Source organism: Patagioenas fasciata, chromosome 14 (assembly GCF_037038585.1).
Source record: "Patagioenas fasciata isolate bPatFas1 chromosome 14, bPatFas1.hap1, whole genome shotgun sequence".
Classification (NCBI taxonomy): Eukaryota; Metazoa; Chordata; class Aves; order Columbiformes; family Columbidae; genus Patagioenas; species Patagioenas fasciata.
This window is the reverse complement of record NC_092533.1, coordinates 18703859-18721902: the sequence shown is the minus strand read 5'-3', so window position 1 is coordinate 18721902 and position 18044 is coordinate 18703859. Positions and strand designations below refer to the sequence as shown.

The window sequence follows — 18044 nt, the reverse complement described above, 5'->3', positions numbered from 1 at the left end:
GGCAGTGCCAGGGGTGGGTTATGGGTGGACTCGATGATCCTGAGGGTCTCTTCCAACCAAAATGTTTCTGTGATTGTATCTCCCTTGCAGTCCTGGCCCTGCTGGGTTTGTGCTGGTGACACAGCAGTGCTGGTGACACAGCAGTGCTGGTGCTTTGGCTGTTCTGGCACAGCTGTGGGTCTCGCTCTGGCCTGGTGAGTGAGCTGGGGGTGGGCAAGAAGCCAAGAGGGAATACAAGTGACCTAAAGGGTGTTGCATGCAGTGTGAGGGGCAACGGGCACAGACTGAAACACAGGAGGCTCCATCTGAACATGAGCAGAAACGTCTTTGCTGGGAGGTGCCAGAGCCTGGCCCAGGCTGCCCAGAGCGGGTGTGGAGTCTCCTTCTCTGAGACATTCAAACCCGCCTGGACCCACCTGTGTGATCTGCTCTGTGACCCTGCGTGAGCAGGGCTGGGCTGGGGATCCACAGAGGTCCTGCAACCCAACCAGGCTGGGATTCTGGGATTCCATGCCAGCAACAAACCTGGGCCAGCAGCAGAAGAGGGGGGCTCGTCCCTGGCAGAGCCTGGCTGGGCACCGCTGCACGTGTGGGAGGCAGCGGGTGGCCGCGTTTGCATCGCTTGGTGGTTTTAGGGTGTTACTTTTCCCTTCTTTACTTTCTCAGCTCTCTTTGTCTTGACCCGTGGGTTGTCTCGCTTGTCCTGGGAGCCCGTGGCTGTGCCAGTGCGGACAGACTGGTGGGGCTGTGCAGTGCTGGCTTCAACTTCGGGTTTTAATGCGAAGCCCAAGCCCAGAACTGGGCTTGACCGTTGTCAGCAAGGCCATTGGCCTTCACAGCACAGAAGGGACAAGGGAGCGGTGCAGGACGCGGCAAAAACACTGATACAGCGAGTGGGCTTGAATTTTTAATTTTTGTTTAAATTTGTGATCTTAAAATAGGCATCCTAGTGCCGGTCTGGGTTCTGTGCCCTGCACAGAGCCCACTGGGGACGCAGGGTCACCCTGCCCAAGCCAAGGCACGATGCGGGAATTCCCAGCCCCAGCGGGGGGTTTGTGGTTCCGAGGGCTCTGGCTGGCTCCGGTGGTGGCTAACGAGCTTCAGCAAGTGGCTAACGAGCTTCAGCAAGTGCTGAACAAGTCTCCAGCAGCTACAGCTGGAGGTGGAGCAATGGCACAGGGGGTGAATGTCCTCGGGAGCCGTGGACATCCCCAAGAGCCACCTTTGGGTCTTCCCAGCCGTGTGTTGGAGCCATGCACCAGCAGCCTTGCCTTGGGACTTGGTGGGTGCTCCCGAACCCCGACAGCCCCACGGGAGCTCGGCTCGGCCTCTCTGCGCCGGGGCGCGATCCCTCCCCTCGCTCAGACCTTGGTGCACACTGAGGCCCTGTCCGCCGTGTCCTGTGCGTCTGCAGCCGCCGCACCGCTGCCCTTCGCCCGGGCCTTATACCCGGTGAACACGGGGCAGATGGGCACGTGCCGCAGCCAGCGGCTCCTCCGCACCACGCTCATCCCCACCGGGAAGTCGTAGCTCCTCAGGCTGGCTCTGGCCGCGCTGTCCGCGTGCGCACCCGCCTTCCATTGCACCAGCCCTCGCTCCTCCTGCGTCCCTGCGGCAGCCGGCACCGCATTGGCACAGACCCAGCCCCGCTGTGCCCAGCGTCAGCCCCCTCACCCTGCCATCCCCTTTTGCAGCTCTGAACTAAAATGAATCTGCCCCCAACACCCCCTGCTTCCTCCCCTGGCTCCATGTGCTTTAGTTACCCGGGATGGTGTTGTCCAGGATGAAGGCGATGGTTCCCCCGACGAACATCTCCGTCGTTAGCAGCACCGTCAGTATCTGGTCCAGCTGGGGGACACCTGTGAGAGCACAGGAACTGAGCCAGGCTACGATAAGCCAGATTTGCTTAATTAATCGTTGCTTACCCAGGGTGGGCAAGAGCCCATGAGACCTGCCGTTGTCTCTCCCTGAACACCCAAGATCGGGGCTTTTCATAGCGGGTGGGCACCTGTGTTAATGGCCTTGGGGTGCGAATCCAGGTAGTTTGGCAGCGTCAGCCCGAAAAACATTGCGAAACCCAGCACGAAGAGGTTGCGGGAAGAGTTCATGTCCACGAACTGCAGGTTGGAGAGGCCGACGGCCGTGATCATGCCTGCAGCGGAGACGGCGGCTGCAGCGTGGCCAGGCTGCCCAGCAGCAGCGAGCAGTGTTCGAGCCCGACCCAACCCCTCCAAACCCGTCCTGCATCCCTGGGGCCCCGAATCGCGGGGATACGGCCCAGGGCTGATGGTGACAGTGCTGCGGGTTTGGGGGCGGCTGTGGCTGTGTTACCGAACAAGGTGCAGAACATCCCGCCGAGGATGGGGTCGGGCAGGGAGGCGAACAGCGCCGTGAACTTGCCGATGGTGCCCAGGATGAGCATGATGCCGGCCCCGTATTGTATCACCCTCCTGCTCCCCACCTGCACCGAGACACCAGCAGTGGGTGGTGGCACTTGGACCCCCACCCGAGGGGACTCCCCACCACGTACCTTGGTGATGCCCAGGACGCCGATGTTGGGGCTGGAGGAGGTGGAGCCGTTGCCGGTTCCCAGCAGCCCCGCGATGATGCAGGAGATGCCTTCTGTGAAAATGCCCCTGGGGAACAACGTGACCGGGCTGGTCCTCACCGCTGTGGTGTCCCTGCCCGCTGCCCAGGGTGTCACCACGGTGGCAGGGACCACCAACACTACCTGTTGATGGCATGCACAGGGGGAGCAGGGGCTCCTGCCAGCCGAGCGCAGGAGTAGTAGTCCCCGATGGACTCGATGATGCCCGCCAGCGTGGCGCTGAACATGCCCAGCACGGCCGCCCAGGTCACCGTGGGCAGACCCCACTGACCTGCCCAGGGCAGAGCAGCTGTCAGGGTGGGGGCACTTGGACCACTTTGGGACCCCTGTGTGCTCCCGAGTCCCAGTGATGATAGAATCATTTTGGTTGGAAAAGCCCCTCAGGATCATCGAGTCCAACCATAACCCACCCCTGGCACTGCCCCATGTCCTGAGAACCTCATCTCCGTCTGTCCAGCCCTCCAGGGATGGTGACTCCAGCACTGCCCTGGGCAGCCTGTTCCAATGCCCCACAGCCCTTTGGGGAAGAAATTGTTCCCCACATCCAACCTCAGCCTCCCCTGGTGCAACTTGAGGCCGTTTCCTCTGCTCCTGGCGCTTGTTCCTGGGGAGCAGAGCCCGACCCCCCCTGGCTGCAAGCTCCTTTCAGGCAGTTCAGAGATCAGAAGGTCTCCCCTCAGCTCCTGTTCTCCAGCTGAACCCCCCAGCTCCCTCAACCGCTCCCATCACACTTGTGCTCCAGCCCCTCACCAGCTCCGTTCCCTTCTCTCAACTCGCTCCAGCACCTCAAGGGTTTTCTTGGTGTGAGGGGCCCAGAATTGACCCAGGATTCGCAGTTTGGCCTCCCCAGTGCCCAGCACGTGTTGCACTGGGTCCCCACACCCCTCAGGACACGCGGGTTCTGGGGACATCTGCATGCTGTGGGGCTGCCCAGCACTCACAGGGGTAGGGGACCCGAAACCAGGGGGCCACGGACAGGATCTCCCCCCGGGCGTCTGTCCGGGCCTTGTAGCCGTACGCGTCGGGCTGGCTGGGGAAGACCCCGGTGCGTGTCAGCACGTAGCAGAGCAGCCACACCACCATGACGGCCAGGATGATCTGCGGGGCAGAGATGCATCCCCCACCGCTTGCAAACCCGCGCATGGAAAAAGGGGGGATTTTTGGGGTTCCCCTCAGGAGCCGGCAGCTCTCGGCCGGTCCGTACCGGGAACAGCTTGAAGATCTGGACGCGGAGCAGGACGAAGCCGTGGCCGCGCCGGTAGCCGGGCAGGCGGATGGTGATGTGCCGCAGGTACTGGGCAAACAGCACTATCAGTAAGATGGTCCTGGGGGTGGGGAGAGAAATGAGATCCCTTGTGGCCCCGGCGTGCTCCTGGCTCCAGGGGAACACCCCTGTCCCCTCGTCCCCTGTCCCTGTGCCGTACAGCGCAGCAATGCCCCAGTGGGAGCCGGCCCGCTCGCCCGCCGCCTGGAAGACGGAGAGTCCGATGAGGGAGACGGTGGGGGTGACGGTCAGCGGCCCAATGTAGCTGAGCAGTGCCCCGGGGAGCCCCAGCAGCCCAATGACCACCTCCACCAGGCTGGACACCACGATAGCCCCCTGGATCTGCAGGGAAAGAGGGGCTCAGCATCCCGCTGAGGATTTCGGGGTCCCCAGGGGTGGGGGGGGAGGGTACCTCTCGCATGCGGGGCTGCCACACATGGGAGGTGTTGAGTGGCAGGGTCCAGTTGCCGTAGATCTGCTCTGGGGATGGAGGGGGGTGAGGTGGTCCCGGGGATGGGGGGTGAACCACTGGACACCCCCAGCAACCCCCCTGCCCTCACCTTCAGGGGGGCATTGCCACTTCTCCAGCGCCAGGATGGACTTGGCGGGGACGAGGAAAGCCAATGCACTCGCCTGGAACAGGGGCAGCCTGGGGGGGACGGGAGGGGGACACCTGTGCCTGTGACCCGGGGATGGGCAGGGGGTCCCCACTGGGGCCACAGCTCTACCTGATGCCCACGGTGGTCTGGATGAGGGTGGTGATGCCCACGCAGGTGAAGATGGTGCCGATGAGGTAGCTGACGGTGAGCTGGTCCTTGCCCACGCACAGGCTCTCGGCCAGCAGGAAGGGGACGGCGATGGTGCCGCTGAAGCAGGTCAGGTAGTGCTGGGGGGCACGGGGGGCTCAGCAGGGCTGAGGTGCTGTGGGGACGGGGGGCTGGGGCTCTGCTGGTGGGGGGACCCCCTTCCAGGCCATACCTGGAAGCCGAGCAGGATGCAGAGGTACCAGGGGGGCACATCCTCAATCCTGTAGAGCATGTCCATCTCCGGCCGGGGGGGACCCTTGCCCACCCCGGGGTCCTGGTGTGTGGGGGACACAGCTCAGCCCCAGGGACGGGGAGGACACTGTCCCTACAGGTGGGACAAATTGTCCCACGGGACCCCCTGTGCCCTCAGGGATGGGGGTCCCGGGTGCTGGTGTCCATCTGGTGCTGTTCTGGTGAGTTTGGGGTCCACACCGTGCAGGGGTGTCCCGGTACTCACCCTGCCCGCTGCAGGCTGCTCCTTCCCGGGGGGACATGGCGGGGCAAGGGCTGGGTTCCCGTTCTGGCAGCAGGGCAGGAGCCAGGTCAGTGTTGTCCCACGTGTCCCATGGGAACAGGGACGGGCTCTGTCCCGGGGACACAAGTGCCACCGGGCCACGGCTCAGCACACGCGGCCATCACCTCCCCAGCACCAGCTCTGCCCCCGAGAGGGGTCTGGTCCCAAAACCCACTGTCCCTGTGCGATGATTGGTCCCAGGGGGGTGGAGGGGGTTCCCGGCAGCCCTGGGGTAACTGGGGCACCCTGCAGGTGCCAGCAGGGATGGCACAGCCCGTCCCAGCCTGTCCCCATGCCCCTGGACCTCCCCGCAGTCCCCAGGCTCACCCCATCCTTTGCCAGCCTCAGCTGCACATCGTGTCCCCAAGCTGGACCCCATCGGGGGTCGGTCCCCCTGTCACCCCTTCCCTCCCCACTGCCCCAGGGTGCGGCCAGGGAGGGGACAGGGATGGGGACAGAGGCTGCGTTCACCTGGGGCTGAGCCAGGTCTCCCGAGCGGGTCCCCATCCTCCAGCGATGCGGCCTCGGTGGGGATGTCACCGCACGGGAGGTTTTATGGCCGTGGGAAGGACTTTAGTCACCACCCGGGCCGGGGCGCGGGCGGCGGGCGGGACGGCGGCCATTGGCTGCGGGTTGTGAAACCGGGAGCGCTGCCGTGGGGACAGATCAGCTATTAACTGCTTTAATTCGGGCTGGCACCGCCGCGGGGCCGGGGCGCTCCCGCCATGGGCATTGTGCGGTGAAACATTAGAGCCGGCGGGTTACAGAGTAATTCTTGTCCCACGGGAGTCCGGCGGCACCCGCGGCCATTGGCATCATCCCAGGCACCGAGGGACTGTCGTGCCGGCGGTGACAGGCGATGCCAGCAGCGCGTCCGCCTCCCGCACGCGTCGCCTCTCCCTGGGGACGAAGTCAGCTCCGAAGGTCGCCGGGGCATTAAGCATTAACCGCGCTGCGGCTACAGCTCGTTCTGCAGCGCCTTGGGGGGGGCCGGGCCCCCGGCCTTGCCGTGGGCACAGGCTCCCTTGTCCCCATGGCACAGCAGGTCCCGCAGTGCGGCCGGGCCCCGCCGGTGCGCCCCGTAGATCTGCGCCTCCCCGCGCTCGCCCACGTAGCCGTGGCACATCTTGGACAGCCTGTGAGGAGCCACGTGTGGATCATTGTGCCACGTTCCCCTGCCACAGAGGCGAGGGGACAGTGCCTGTCACCCCCCATTGCCAACCCCACCCCAACTTACCTGCTCGGCCAGGGTCCCCCCGTCACCATCACGCTCATGGGCTCCTGCCCAGGCAGCCCCGGCCCTGCCAGCCGCTTCTCCCCGTCCAGCTCCTGCACCCCGTAACTGCGGGGAGAGCCAGGGGTTGGGAACACCCCGGTACCTGGGGACACCCCGGTCCCTGGGGAGGCCCCGCTCACCTCTCCCAGCCCTGCGAGCAGCTCCTCTCCAGCACCTCCACGTAGTCGGACTCACTCAGTGCCTTCCTGCCCCTCTTCCCCTCTGCCCTGCGCAGCTGCTCCTCAATCTGGGGTGAAAAAGGGCAGAAACAGGCCACTGAGGATGTCTGTGTCCCCAGCACCCTGCTGCCGAGGGGGCACAGGATCTGCACCCCCTTCCTTGCAGCCCCGGCACCGAAGCGCTCTTGCACGGCATGGTGAGGCCATGAGTAGCTGTAAGGGGTTCACTGGCCCCAAAGGGCTTTTTTGTGTTCCCCCAGGGAATCCGGCAGCACCTCTCAGGCTGGAGCATCCCCGAGGGCTCTCACTCCCAGTTTCGGGGTGCCGTGTCCCCGATCCCCACCTGGAAGGCGATGGCGTGGCAGGCGTCACAGCGCAGAGCTTCGGGCATGTGGGGCGAGAGCCGCTCCTCGGGGCTGAGCTGGGGCGCGGGGATGGAGTGGGACGGGGCACTGGGGGGGTCCCCACACATCTCCTCGGCCCCCGTCCCCACCAGCAGGCCCAGGGCCAGCCACGCTGCCAGCGCCAGCCGCATCCTGCCGCGGTGCCGAAAGCGCCGGGGCAGTGGGGGGCAGCTATAAACCCGCGGGCGGTGATGCGCCGGGATGCACCTGCATCCGGTTGATGCCACCACGGCTGTCCCCAGAGCATCACGGTGGGGGGTGGGGTGTCCCCAGCCAACTGTCCCCTCTCTGAGAGGTTTTTGGTGTAATTCAGCTCTGTAATGTCTGACTCCTCTTCCTCCACCCAAGTGGTGGAGGGATGGATGGTGTGGACCATCCTAGGGTGGAGATTTGGGGCTCAGGGCTGGAATTTGGAGTTCAGGGCTGGGGTCTGGGGTTCAGGGCTGGCGTTTGGGGTTCAGGACTGGGATTTTGGGGTCAGGGTTGGGGTCTGGGCTTCAAGGCTGAGGTTTGAGGTTCAGGGCTGGGGTTTGGGGTTCAGGACTGGGATTTGGGGGTCAGGGTTGGGGTCTGGGGTTCAAGGCTGAAGTTTGAGGTTCAGGGCTGGATTTTGAGTTTCAGGGCTGGGGTTTGGGGTTCAGGACAGGGATTTGGGGGTCAGGGTTGGGGTCTAGGCTGGGATTTAGGGTTCAGGACTGGTGTTCAGGGCAGGGGTTTGGGGTTCAAGGGCAGGGGTTTGGGATTCAGGGCTGTGTTTTGAGGTTCAGGGCTGAGGTTTGGGGTTCAAGGGCTGGTATTTGGGGTTCAGGGCTGGGGGCTCAGGGCTAAGGTCTGAGGTTCAGGGCTGGGGATCTGGGCTGGAGTTTGGGGTTCAAGGGCTGGGGTTTGGGCTTCAGAGCTGGAGTTCAGGGTTCAGGGTTGGGGATCTAGGCTGAGATTTAGGGTCCAGGACCGGTGTTCAGGGCAGGGGTTTGGGGCTCAGGACTGGGGTTCAGGGATCACTGTTGACTGCAGAGTCCCCTGCTGCCCCTGGGGACCAGGGAGTCACCCCTTGAGCGCTCCAGGACAGACAGACGGACAGACTGCAGGATCACACAGAATCCCAGGATGTCAGGGGTTGGAAGGGCCCTGGAAAGCTCATCCAGTGCAATCCCCCCATGGAGCAGGAACACCCAGCTGAGGTTCCACAGGAAGGTGTCCAGGCGGGTTTGAATGTCTGCAGAGAAGGAGACTCCACAACCTCCCTGGGCAGCCTGGGCCAGGCTCTGACACCCTCACCAGGATAGCAAGTTTCTTCTCATCTTTCAGTGGAACCTCCTGTGTTCCAGTTTGCACCCATTGCCCCTTGTCCTGTCACTGGTTGTCACCCAGAAGAGCCTGGCTCCATCCTCCTGACACTGCCCCTTTCCATCTTGATCCCCAGGAATGAGTCCCCCCTCAGTCTCCTCTTCTCCAGCTCCAGAGCCCCAGCTCCCTCAGCCTTTCCTCACACGGGAGATGCTCCACTCCCTCCAGCATCTTGGTGGCTGCGCTGGACTCTCTCCAGCAGTTCCCTGTCCTTCTGGAACCGAGGGGCCACAACTGGACACAATATTGCAGGTGTGGTCTCCCCAGGGCAGAGTAGAGGGTCAGGAGAACCTCTCTGACCTACTGACCACCCCCTTCTAACCCACCCCAGGTACCATTGGCTTCCTGGCCACAAGGGCCCAGTGCTGGCTCATGGTCATCCAAGTGCCTCAGCTCCCTGACAGGGCCGCGGGAGCCCCTCACACCCCCCTTTACAGACAATACAAACATGGAATGGATCTGTAGGATTTAATGCTCTTCTCAGCATGTTTATTACTATTTTAGGGAAACTGTGCCACAGCTGTGGCTGGGGGGGCTGGCGATGACCGGGCCATCGTCCCCCTCTGCCAACCAGCCCAGGTCACCCTTGGCACAGGACAGAGAAAGGGGGGCCATGCAAAGGGGTCCCTTTGCTGACCGGGGCCCACGACTTCGAGCCCCTCTGGAGCTGCCATATGCTCACACCAGAAAATACCCTTTATCTCCTGATTTCCATGAGGAGCCGGTGAGGTCTGGCCGGTGCCCGTTACCCCTCGGCACTTTGCCCGCTCCACCGCGGGCAGGGGGTCTGTGGTGCTGACTTTGGGGTTCAAGCCCGGCTGCTCATGAAAGGACACACCAAGCGGGTCTGTCCCCACTGAGAATTGTCACATCGGGAGCCGGGGTCCCTTCTCGGGGCTGGTGGGGGGCTGGCCGGGGCCGGGGCTGGCCCGCATCCCCGTGGGGATGTAGTACAGGCCCTCCAGGTACCCGCAGTCGGGACCCCCCGCAGTGGGTGGCCCCTCACTCTTGGGAGTGGGGCTGAAGGTCCCCGAGAAGCTGGGGTTTTCGGCAGCCGGCAGCTCGGGGTGCACCGGGGAGGGGGCAGCAGGCAGTGGGGGTGCCGGGAGCCCCGGGAAGCCGCTGTAAGGCACATAGGGTGGAGCGTAGACCCCCGGGGCCATGACCATGGGATTGAAAGGAGCCTGGTAGAGCCCGGCATGCGATGCCACCGGTGGGATGAGCACCTCCAGGTACTGTCCCGTCTCAGGGTCATAAAGTGTTTTCAGCTGCGGCTGCCGCGGTGGCTCCATGTAGTAGCATTTCCCGCTGTCGGGATCGACGAGCATCCTCCGGTGCATGGGCAGGTGGGGGGCGAAGGGCTTGGTGGGGCTCTGCGTGCTCTTACTGCTTGGTGAGGGGCCGTCGGTTCCCCTTGGAAGATGGGGGGCGTCCTCGGGGCGAGGCTGGGGCTGGGCTGGGGGCAGCGGCACCGGGCGCTCTGCAGACACCAGGCCCTCGGGGGGACGGGGCAGGAGGGCATCAGGGCCCTGTTTGCTCCAGGGTGCTTCCCCACCTGGCAGGGTCCCCAGTGGGGCGCCGGATGGGTTGGGGACCAAAGAGGAGCCAAAGGATGAGCTGGCCATGTTGGAGATCGATGGGTGCCCAAGGGATGCGGAGACTGGGTTGGTGACCAAGGGGGACCCAAAGGATGAGCTGGTTGGGTTGGGGAGCAAGGGGAAGCCAAGTGATGAATTGGTCAGATTGGGGACTGAGGGGGTCTCAAAGGATGCACTGGATGGATTGGGGACCAGTGGGGGCCCAAAGGATGCACTGGATGGATTGGGGACCAGTGGGGGCCCAAAGGATGCACTGGATGGATTGGGGACCAATGGTGGCCCAAAGGATGCACTGGATTGATTAGGAACCAAGGGGGTCCCAAAGGACACATTGGCTGAGTTAGGGACCAAAGGGGACCCAAAGGTTGCACCACACAGGTTGGGGACCAAGGGAGTCCCAAAGGATGCGCTGGCTGGGTAGGGAATTAGGGGGGTCCCAAAAGACTTGTTGGTGGGGTTGGAGACCAGGGGAGCTCCGAGTGATGTACTGGCCAGGCTGGAAGCTGATGGGTAGCCTAAGGAGCAGTTGGTCGTGTTAGGGACCGTGGGGGCACCAAAGGATGCGCTCATTGGCTTGGGAACTGAGGGGGCCCCAAAGGATGTGCTGGCTCGGTTGGGGACCGTGGGGGTCCCAAAGGATGCGCTGGCTGGGTTGGGGGCTGAGGGGGTTCCAAAGGATGTGCTGGCTCGGTTGGGGACCATGGGGGTCCCAAAAGATGCACTGGCTGGGTTGGGGACTGAGGGGGTTCCAAAGGATGTGCTGGCTCGGTTGGGGACCATGGGGGTCCCAAAAGATGCACTGGCTGGGTGTGGGACTGAGGGGGTCCCAAAGGATGTGCTCACTTGGTTGGGGACCATGGGGGTCCCAAAAGATGTGCTGGCTGAGTGGGGGATTATAGGGGTCCCAAACGACATCCTGGTTGGCTTGGGGACTGAGGGGGTCCCGAAGGACGCACTGGCTGGGTTGGGGACCATGGGCAGCGTTGGCATGGGAGAGGATTTGGGGGCTCTCACAGGAATTGCTAAGTAGTTGGAGTTCTCCGCGGGCAGGTACGGCTCGGTGTCCGCCGGCCACTTCGGTGGGTGCTCCCAGGCTTCCCTGCGCTCCGGCAGCTGCCCGGAGGGACCTTCATCACCGTCCCCGGCTCGAAATGGGGCGGCGGGGGGGCTGGTGCTGCCGGCAGAGCCGCTGCTCCCTGCCGACACCTGCTCGCCCGTGGGTGGCTTCGGCGCGCCGCTCGCCGCCGCTGTCCAAGGCCGTGGGTGCACGTTGCCGCTGGCCGGGGGGACGGCTCGGGGGTCCCCGCCGTCACTGCTGCCGTGCCGCTGCACCGCTGACCCAGGCCCCTCGGTGGCACAGAGCCCCCCGGTGCCACCGCGGCCACGTGCGTCCTTTCCCTCCGTGGGGCTGGGCGGTGGGAGCAGGACGGTCTTCTCGGTGCGCAGCACCGCGCTGCTCTGCGCCGGGGCGGCGTCTGCGGCCGCCGGGGAGCGCCGGCCCACCAGCACATGGAGGTGGGTCTCCACGTGCGGGACCCCCTCGGCCCGCGGCGGCAGCCGGAGCTCGCTCCGCTCCCGGCGCGGGGGCGATGCGGCGGGGCCCTCCGCGGCGGCCGGATCCCTCCGCGTGGCCTGGACCCTCGTGATGTGGACGGGGGAGCCCTGCTGGGGCGCGGCTTGGCTGCCGGCGAGCTGCACGGGACCGTCGGCGTGTGCCGGGGCCACCTCTCGGCCGGTGGCCGCCTGCACGTCCCCGTCCCCTGGCTGCGGCGCCGTCTCCCGCCGGCGGACCGAGGTGCAGTGGATGACGAGCGGGGCGGCGGGCGGCGGCTCCCCGCTGCTCACCGGCGCTGCTGTGTCGGGGGATGCGCCGGCGGCCCCGAAGCAGAGGCTGTAGCTGCTCTTCACCAGCTTGCGCACGTCCCGGGGCTGGGGGACGCGCCCCTTCCCCTTCTCTTCCGTCTTGGGGGGCACGGCCGGCGGGGACCCCCGTGCCGGGGTGCCGGGGCTGTGCGGCCGGGGGGGCACGGCCGGTGGCTTCTCCTCGCGCTGGCCCTGCGGCACCAGCCTCACGTCCTGCGCCCGGGAGGTGAAGAGGCGGCGGGGAGGCGCGGCGGGGCCGTCGGGCTCCACGGGGAGGGTTTGGGGGTGGCCGGGGCGGATGGCTCGCTGCCGCAGGCTGGGCCACGGCCTCGGCGCCCTCTCAAACCGGGGGGCAATGTCCAGCGCCTTCCCCGCATCGGGGTGGGGCTCGAACAAGGCGCGCGCCCGCCGGTAACGGATCCGCTCTGCCGCCGGTTCCTCAGCGACGCCGGGCAGCCGGTGACCCCCCAGCACCTCCTGGTACTTCATCCTCTCGTTGAGTTCGTTGAAGGTCTTCTTCAGCTTGCAGACGCTCTCCCTCGTTGCCTCGCTCAGCACCACCCCCTTGGTGGGACGGGTGGTGGCGTCCCCCGCGGCCACCGTGGCCACCGGCATCCCGCCGCCCCGCAGGTCCTCGGCGGAGAAGCTGCAGTCGGAGCGGGACAGCGAGCTGGACTTGCCCTCCAGGCCGTCGCCCAGCAGGTCGGTGCCGGCGGAGGACGGACCCGAGGAGGTCGAGCTGCCCCGCAGCCCCTTCTGCTCCATCTTGATCCTCTGCTCATACTGCATCTTCTTGGCCAGGACGTTTTTCACCAGGGACGAGGCCGCCCTGGTCTTGCTGGCATCGCTGTCCAGGGAGGCCGTCTTCATGAACTGCTTGTAGTTAAGCCTGAAGTCCTCTCCGATGGCCCTGCCCTTGCTGGGGGGCTCCTTCCTGGCGGGGGGCAGGGGTTGGGGGGCTGGACCATCACCCCAGGGGCCAAAAGCCGTCTCCTTCCTCTCCTTCCTCTTCAGCAGGATCTGGCGCTTGGGGACCGTCCTCTTCTTGCCGTGGCCCTTCCTGGCCTCCCCGCTCTCCAGCTCCACATCCACGCACTCGAACTGCTCCTTCCCCAGCAAGCCCAGCAGCTCCCCATCCACGCCGGTGGGGAAGGGCCAGCCCACTCGGCCATGGAGAGCTGTCACCGCGCCCCGGGTCTCACCGCTGCCCGCCGGCCACCGCCGCGGCCGCCCGCCGTCCTCCGACAGCGAGTTGGAGAGGCTGGAGGAGGTGTGGGAGCTGCACATGTCGAGGTGGGCGCCGGGGAGACCCGAGAGGCTGCGGAAGGCCCTGGCGGTCAGCGCCCGCACCTCGCCGTCCAGCTCGTCCGAATCGCTGGGCGTCCCGCCGAGCATCCCCCCGGGGTTCCGCGGCCGAGCCGGCTCCGCGGCAGTGCTGGTGGCAGCCTGGCGGTCCCCGCCGAGGGCACCCATCCTGCTCCCCGGCGCCGCGCTATTCTTAGCCGCGCTGGACAGCTGAGCCGGCCGCGGGCGGGCGAGGGGGCCGGGCGGTGGGGGGACACCAGGGGCTCCCGGAGCCCAGCGCCCCGGAGCAGCCCCCTCGGCACAACCGACTCGCCGCCCTGCGTCCCGGGGGGGCGTCCCCTCCTCGTCCAGAAACTCCAGGCAGTCCTTGAAGGTCTCGGTCCCCTCCGAGCACAGGGCGGAGTGGTAGGAGGAGACGGAGGAGCCCGACATGCTCTTGGCGAGGTCGTCGCGGGGGAGGCCGGGGAGGTGGCCCTCCTCCTCCGACGCGGACCGCTGGCCGTCCCCACCGCCGCGGAGCCCCTCGCCATCCGTGTCAGCGTGGGGCAGCAGCACGGGGTCCCTCTTCCCGCGGGGCATTGTGGCAGGATGACCCCGGGGGGTGCCGGCCGGTGCCAGGGGACCCTTCTCGGTGCCGGGGACGCTCCGTCAGGGACGCCGGCTCGACCTTCTGGCTCCGTCGCCGTGCGGGCGGCTGGACGCGGCGGGACGGGGCAGCCCCTCGATCACATGGGCCCCAGCGAGCGCCAGCCCGGGGGAGGCGATGCCAAGTGCGTTACGGAGATGCCACTGCTGCCCCCGGCTATAGGGGTCTGCCGGGGGCTGCCAGCCCTATCCCACACCCCCTCACCCCGTGTTGCAGCCCCTCACATCCACAGGAGAGGTCCAGGGTGTCCCTGTGCCCCATGCGGGTACCCGGGCTGTGTCCCCTGGCACAGCGGGGTGGGGACCTGGGGGGCACGGCAGGGCCCTGGGCTGCTGCTCCGTCCCCACCGCGGCTCCTCTCCCAGCTGTGCCACAGGGACAGCGTGTCCCAGGGGCTGCCCCCAAACCCACCCGCCCCCAGAACCTATTGCGGGTGGCCAGGAAGCAAAACTCAAGGCTGCAAATCAAACTGGGCACCGAGCACCTCTGGGACTCACAAGAGCTGAATGATGGACGGCTACCTTTTGCCTCTTTCGGGGGGACCCAAAGCAAGCAGCCGGGGCACCCAGCATGGCAGCAGGGTCTGTGCAGCCTGCCGGACCCAACTGCTGCAGCGGAGCTCGGCCCAGCTCCCAGCGGATTTTTGCAGCGAAGCAGCAGTAGCAGGTGCTCCCTGGCACTGCCAGCCCCGGAGCAACCCGATGCCCAAGTCAAGTGGGTTCATACAGAGACTAAATTTAAACCTTGGCAAGGAAGAGAGGAGAGCTTCCCTGATCATCAGGCTGCTGCTTAACCCTTCTCTGCTGAGCAGGGCTGTGCTTGCCGGTGGCATTTGTGGTCATGGGAAGCAGAGGGGACCTGCCTTGGGCACAGTGGTCTTGTGCAAGAGGGTGTGTGTGGGATTTCAGATCCCTGACTCCCTCGAGCCTGGCTTTGCAGGAGCTGGTGGGATGGAGGAGCTCCCTGTGCTGCCTGGGCTGCTCGCAGCACCCCAAAACCTCGGCTGCTGCTTGGGTGCTGCAGCCACCCTTTGGTCCCCAGGCGAGGGGACCAGCGCTCAACCTGGCACTCCCGGAGTGTCCCCAAGCCCAGGACAGCAGCCCGGCCGGCGCCTCCTGAGTCACCGCTGGCTCTGTCCCCAGCACAGCCGGATCTGCAGTGTGGGGGACGGATGGACCCACAACGGGGGGAACGCAGCTCCCCAGGTCTGAGCTGCCCCCTTGGCCCCCAGCTTGTCCAGACCCCAGAGAGATGCTGTGTCACTCTCCCTCCCGCACTGACGGTCACATCCCGTGTCCCAGCGCTGGTGGAAAAGGGATGTTAGTCCAGCCGGGGTCAGTGCTGTCCTGCTGAGCCCCCCGGCTGCATGGGGGGCACCGGCTGGGCGAGGAGCCAGGGCAGAGATGGCACCAGGGGAACACGGGCTGCGGCACTTGGTGACGCTCTGGGTAAGGTAAAATAATCAGCTCACTGAGCTCTCCCTGGACACAGAGGGAAAGGTCCTCGCGCTGCCGCCCGCAGGTCCTGCTGTCCCAGCAGCGGGTACAAGGCTGATTTAGAGCAGCGACTTGTCTAATTGCTTTAAACCTTCACCTCTTTCCCAGCACTCAGCACAGTTCTGCTGCTGCTGCACCCTACTCTCCGACACTGTCCTGCCAGAACCGAAACTGTGTCAACAGCTGCCACAAGCGGGTGACAATACCGGAGGCTGCGAGGGCGGTTGGAAGGTACCGCCACACACCCGGCTGTTCATCCGCTTCCCAGCCCCCGCACTGGGGACACGGGATGGCCCCGCACGCTCCGCAGAGCCAGTTCTACGGACCAGCCAGTGTGGCTGGTTCCTTCCAGCATCCCCGGGGCTGCCGGGAGCAGGTGTGTGGTGGGAGCACAGAGGAAATAGCGCAGGCAGTCCCATCCCACTGGGGCTGCCGGTGACACACTGGGCAAGAGACATTCCTGTTCTGCACCTCCTGCTCCTTGGGGACATCCCCCTGCTCGGCATGCATCATGATTTCCACATGAAGAAGAGAGAGGAAGGCATGGCGGAGATGCCCAGAGTGCTACTGCCAACCAAAATATGACCATACAATGCTGACCAATATCTCAGGGTGGGTGTCAGAGGATGGACCAGACTCTGTTCAGTGGTGCCCAACGCCAGGGTGAGGGGCAACGTGCACAGACTGAAACACAGGAGGCTCCATCTGAACACGAGGAGAAACTTCTTTGCTGGGAGGTGCCAGAGCCTGGCCCAGGCTGCCCAGAGCGGGTGTGGAGTCTCCTTCTCTGAGCCATTCAAACCCGCCTGGACCCACCTGTGTGATCTGCTCTGTGACCCTGCGTGAGCAGGGCTGGGCTGGGGATCTGCAGAGGTCCCTTCAGCCCCAGCCAGGTTGGGATTGTGTGATTCTTTAGGTTAAGAGGCTGTAAACCTGTCTTCCAGGTGCAGAGGGAACAGCTTGTGAGGCACAAGCACATTACAGAAGAACAGGTGGACCCAGACTTGCTACTTAAATACCGATTTATATTTAAACCAGCATGATACTGCCTGTAGACTTAACACCGCGTTTGCTTATTAACTTGTTCCTTTTGTGCCAGCTCCGTGCTTGCACCTCTGACCCGGGACTGGCACCAGGAGGGAGCGACCCAACCTCAACCTCAATCTGCCCTGGCACAACTCGAGGCCATTTCCTCTGGTCCTGGTGCTTGTTTCTGGGGAGCAGAGCCCCATCCCCCCGGCTCCAGCCTCCAGCGATAAGGCTCCCCCTGGCTTCGTCTCACCGCCATGTGCGATCGCCCTGCGCCGGGGACGTGGCCTGCGCAGACCCCGCCCCGCCCGGGCGGGGCGGGGTCTGCGCAGGCCACGCCCCCGGCGCAGGGCGGCAAATAGCGGCCGGCGGGCTGGGCCCGTCTCCTAGCAACGCGCGCACCCGCTCTCCCCCAACCCTGCGTCTTAAAGGGGCCGCGGCCGGGAATCCCCCAGCGTCTATCCCGCAGCCACGGAAATGTCAAGTCTTCCTGAAAACTAACTAATTAACTAACTAACGAACTACCCAATTGCAAGCCCCTGCTATTTCCGGGGAGCCAAGGGAAGCCGGCCTGCTCAGGAAACACCTTTTTTTCCCTTCAGAGACCCAAAAAATAATTAGAATTCAACTGGATTTTAGCAAGCACCACTTGGTTAACGGCGGCAATGCATTTTTAATATACGATATACCATTTTTCTCCATTTTTTCGTTATTTTTTTCCCCTTATTGAGCAGCGCTTTACAAAAACGACTAATATTTATCACTGAAGGCATTTTGGTGCCAAATGCCCTTAGTCACAGCACACAAACCACCATCTGTAACGCTCCTGACTGCGATCACATACATCTTACCACTTTTTGAATTATTGTGTTTTACCTTCCAGTCTCACCTTCTGCTGCTTGGTTGCAGAGAAGCCTCTTACAACTCCTGCGTGTCTCACAGGTGCTCTCCCACCCCCTAAAGCGCTTTGAGATCTTTGGGTGAAAGGCGCGACCTATTTCAAGTGCGAAATACCCGGTACAAATTCAAGCTCCGCACAGGACGCCATGTAAATCCAATGAAGCCGTGGTGTTCGTTGCTCCACAGCCACGGGAGTCGAACACGAGCCACAGGGAAGATGCCAAACCTGCAACCGAGCCCAACCACTGCCATCTATTTCAAATCTATTCTGCAAACAGTTTAACAGATAAAAAGCAACCTTAAAATAATTCTGCTTTTTATACACACCCTCGTGATGTGCTCAAAACTGGGCAACAGCAGGATGAAGGCTGCCTGCCTTACCTTGAGCCACCTTATTGATCCAGAATAATAAACCCAAACGTTTTTACCCCACGTGTCACTACAACCCCGTCAACACCATTTCTCCTGGTGCTCTTTCCACTCCCACTGACAAACTGCTCAGCTTCCCCAAGTTCTCCTACAAGGCTGGGAACAACTATTAACATGAAAATGCTACTTTAATGAGTCTTTCTCTTATAATTTTTTTAACCCCGCACTTCAGGTAGAAGTAGGTAGTAGTATGTACAGTCTTGCTAGAAAGTTGGGTAACCCAATGGCTTTTTTTACTAGGAACTAAACCACATAATTTTTGGTAATAATATAGTTACTGCATTTACCTGGAGTAACGCTGTTCCCAGCAGCACAACCGTCCTCAACCTGCCTTTCAACGCCTGGTTCTGTAAAGGAGGATCAAGAAAAACAACAGGACAC

General features: G+C 63.9%; 3 protein-coding genes across 8 annotated transcripts; all 3 read right to left on the bottom strand.

Annotated features, from left to right (window-relative positions):
* Window positions 1–894: 894 nt before the first annotated feature.
* SLC23A1 (solute carrier family 23 member 1) lies at window positions 895–5763 on the bottom strand. 6 transcript variants are annotated; one of them, XM_071814883.1, is made up of 14 exons: window positions 5664–5763; window positions 5136–5198; window positions 4851–4952; window positions 4601–4758; window positions 4433–4521; window positions 4285–4352; window positions 3813–4214; window positions 3550–3706; window positions 2732–2879; window positions 2531–2636; window positions 2332–2461; window positions 2009–2152; window positions 1764–1859; window positions 895–1609 (listed from the first exon to the last, which is right to left on the bottom strand). In XM_071814883.1, the coding sequence occupies exons 1-14, from the start codon at window positions 5697–5699 to the stop codon at window positions 1362–1364; spliced, it is 1947 nt and encodes a 648-aa protein (XP_071670984.1). In that variant the 5' UTR covers window positions 5700–5763; the 3' UTR covers window positions 895–1361. The 6 variants fall into 6 exon arrangements, with proteins under 6 accessions (XP_071670984.1, XP_071670986.1, XP_071670987.1 ...); XM_071814885.1 differs by having other exon boundaries at window positions 3813–4076; XM_071814886.1 differs by lacking the exon at window positions 3550–3706 and having other exon boundaries at window positions 4285–4347.
* A 100-nt stretch (window positions 5764–5863) lies between these two features.
* Window positions 5864–7183, bottom strand: MZB1 (marginal zone B and B1 cell specific protein). Its single transcript, XM_065849280.2, has 4 exons — window positions 6991–7183; window positions 6609–6715; window positions 6430–6534; window positions 5864–6328 (listed from the first exon to the last, which is right to left on the bottom strand). Exons 1-4 carry the CDS (start codon window positions 7180–7182, stop codon window positions 6151–6153), a joined length of 582 nt encoding a protein of 193 aa, XP_065705352.1. The 5' UTR covers window position 7183; the 3' UTR covers window positions 5864–6150.
* Window positions 7184–8916: 1733 nt separating this feature from the next.
* Window positions 8917–13837, bottom strand: PROB1 (proline rich basic protein 1). The gene has a single exon (XM_071814881.1). The coding sequence runs from the start codon at window positions 13741–13743 to the stop codon at window positions 9265–9267; it is 4479 nt and encodes a 1492-aa protein (XP_071670982.1). The 5' UTR covers window positions 13744–13837; the 3' UTR covers window positions 8917–9264.
* Between the last annotated feature and the right edge of the window lie 4207 nt (window positions 13838–18044).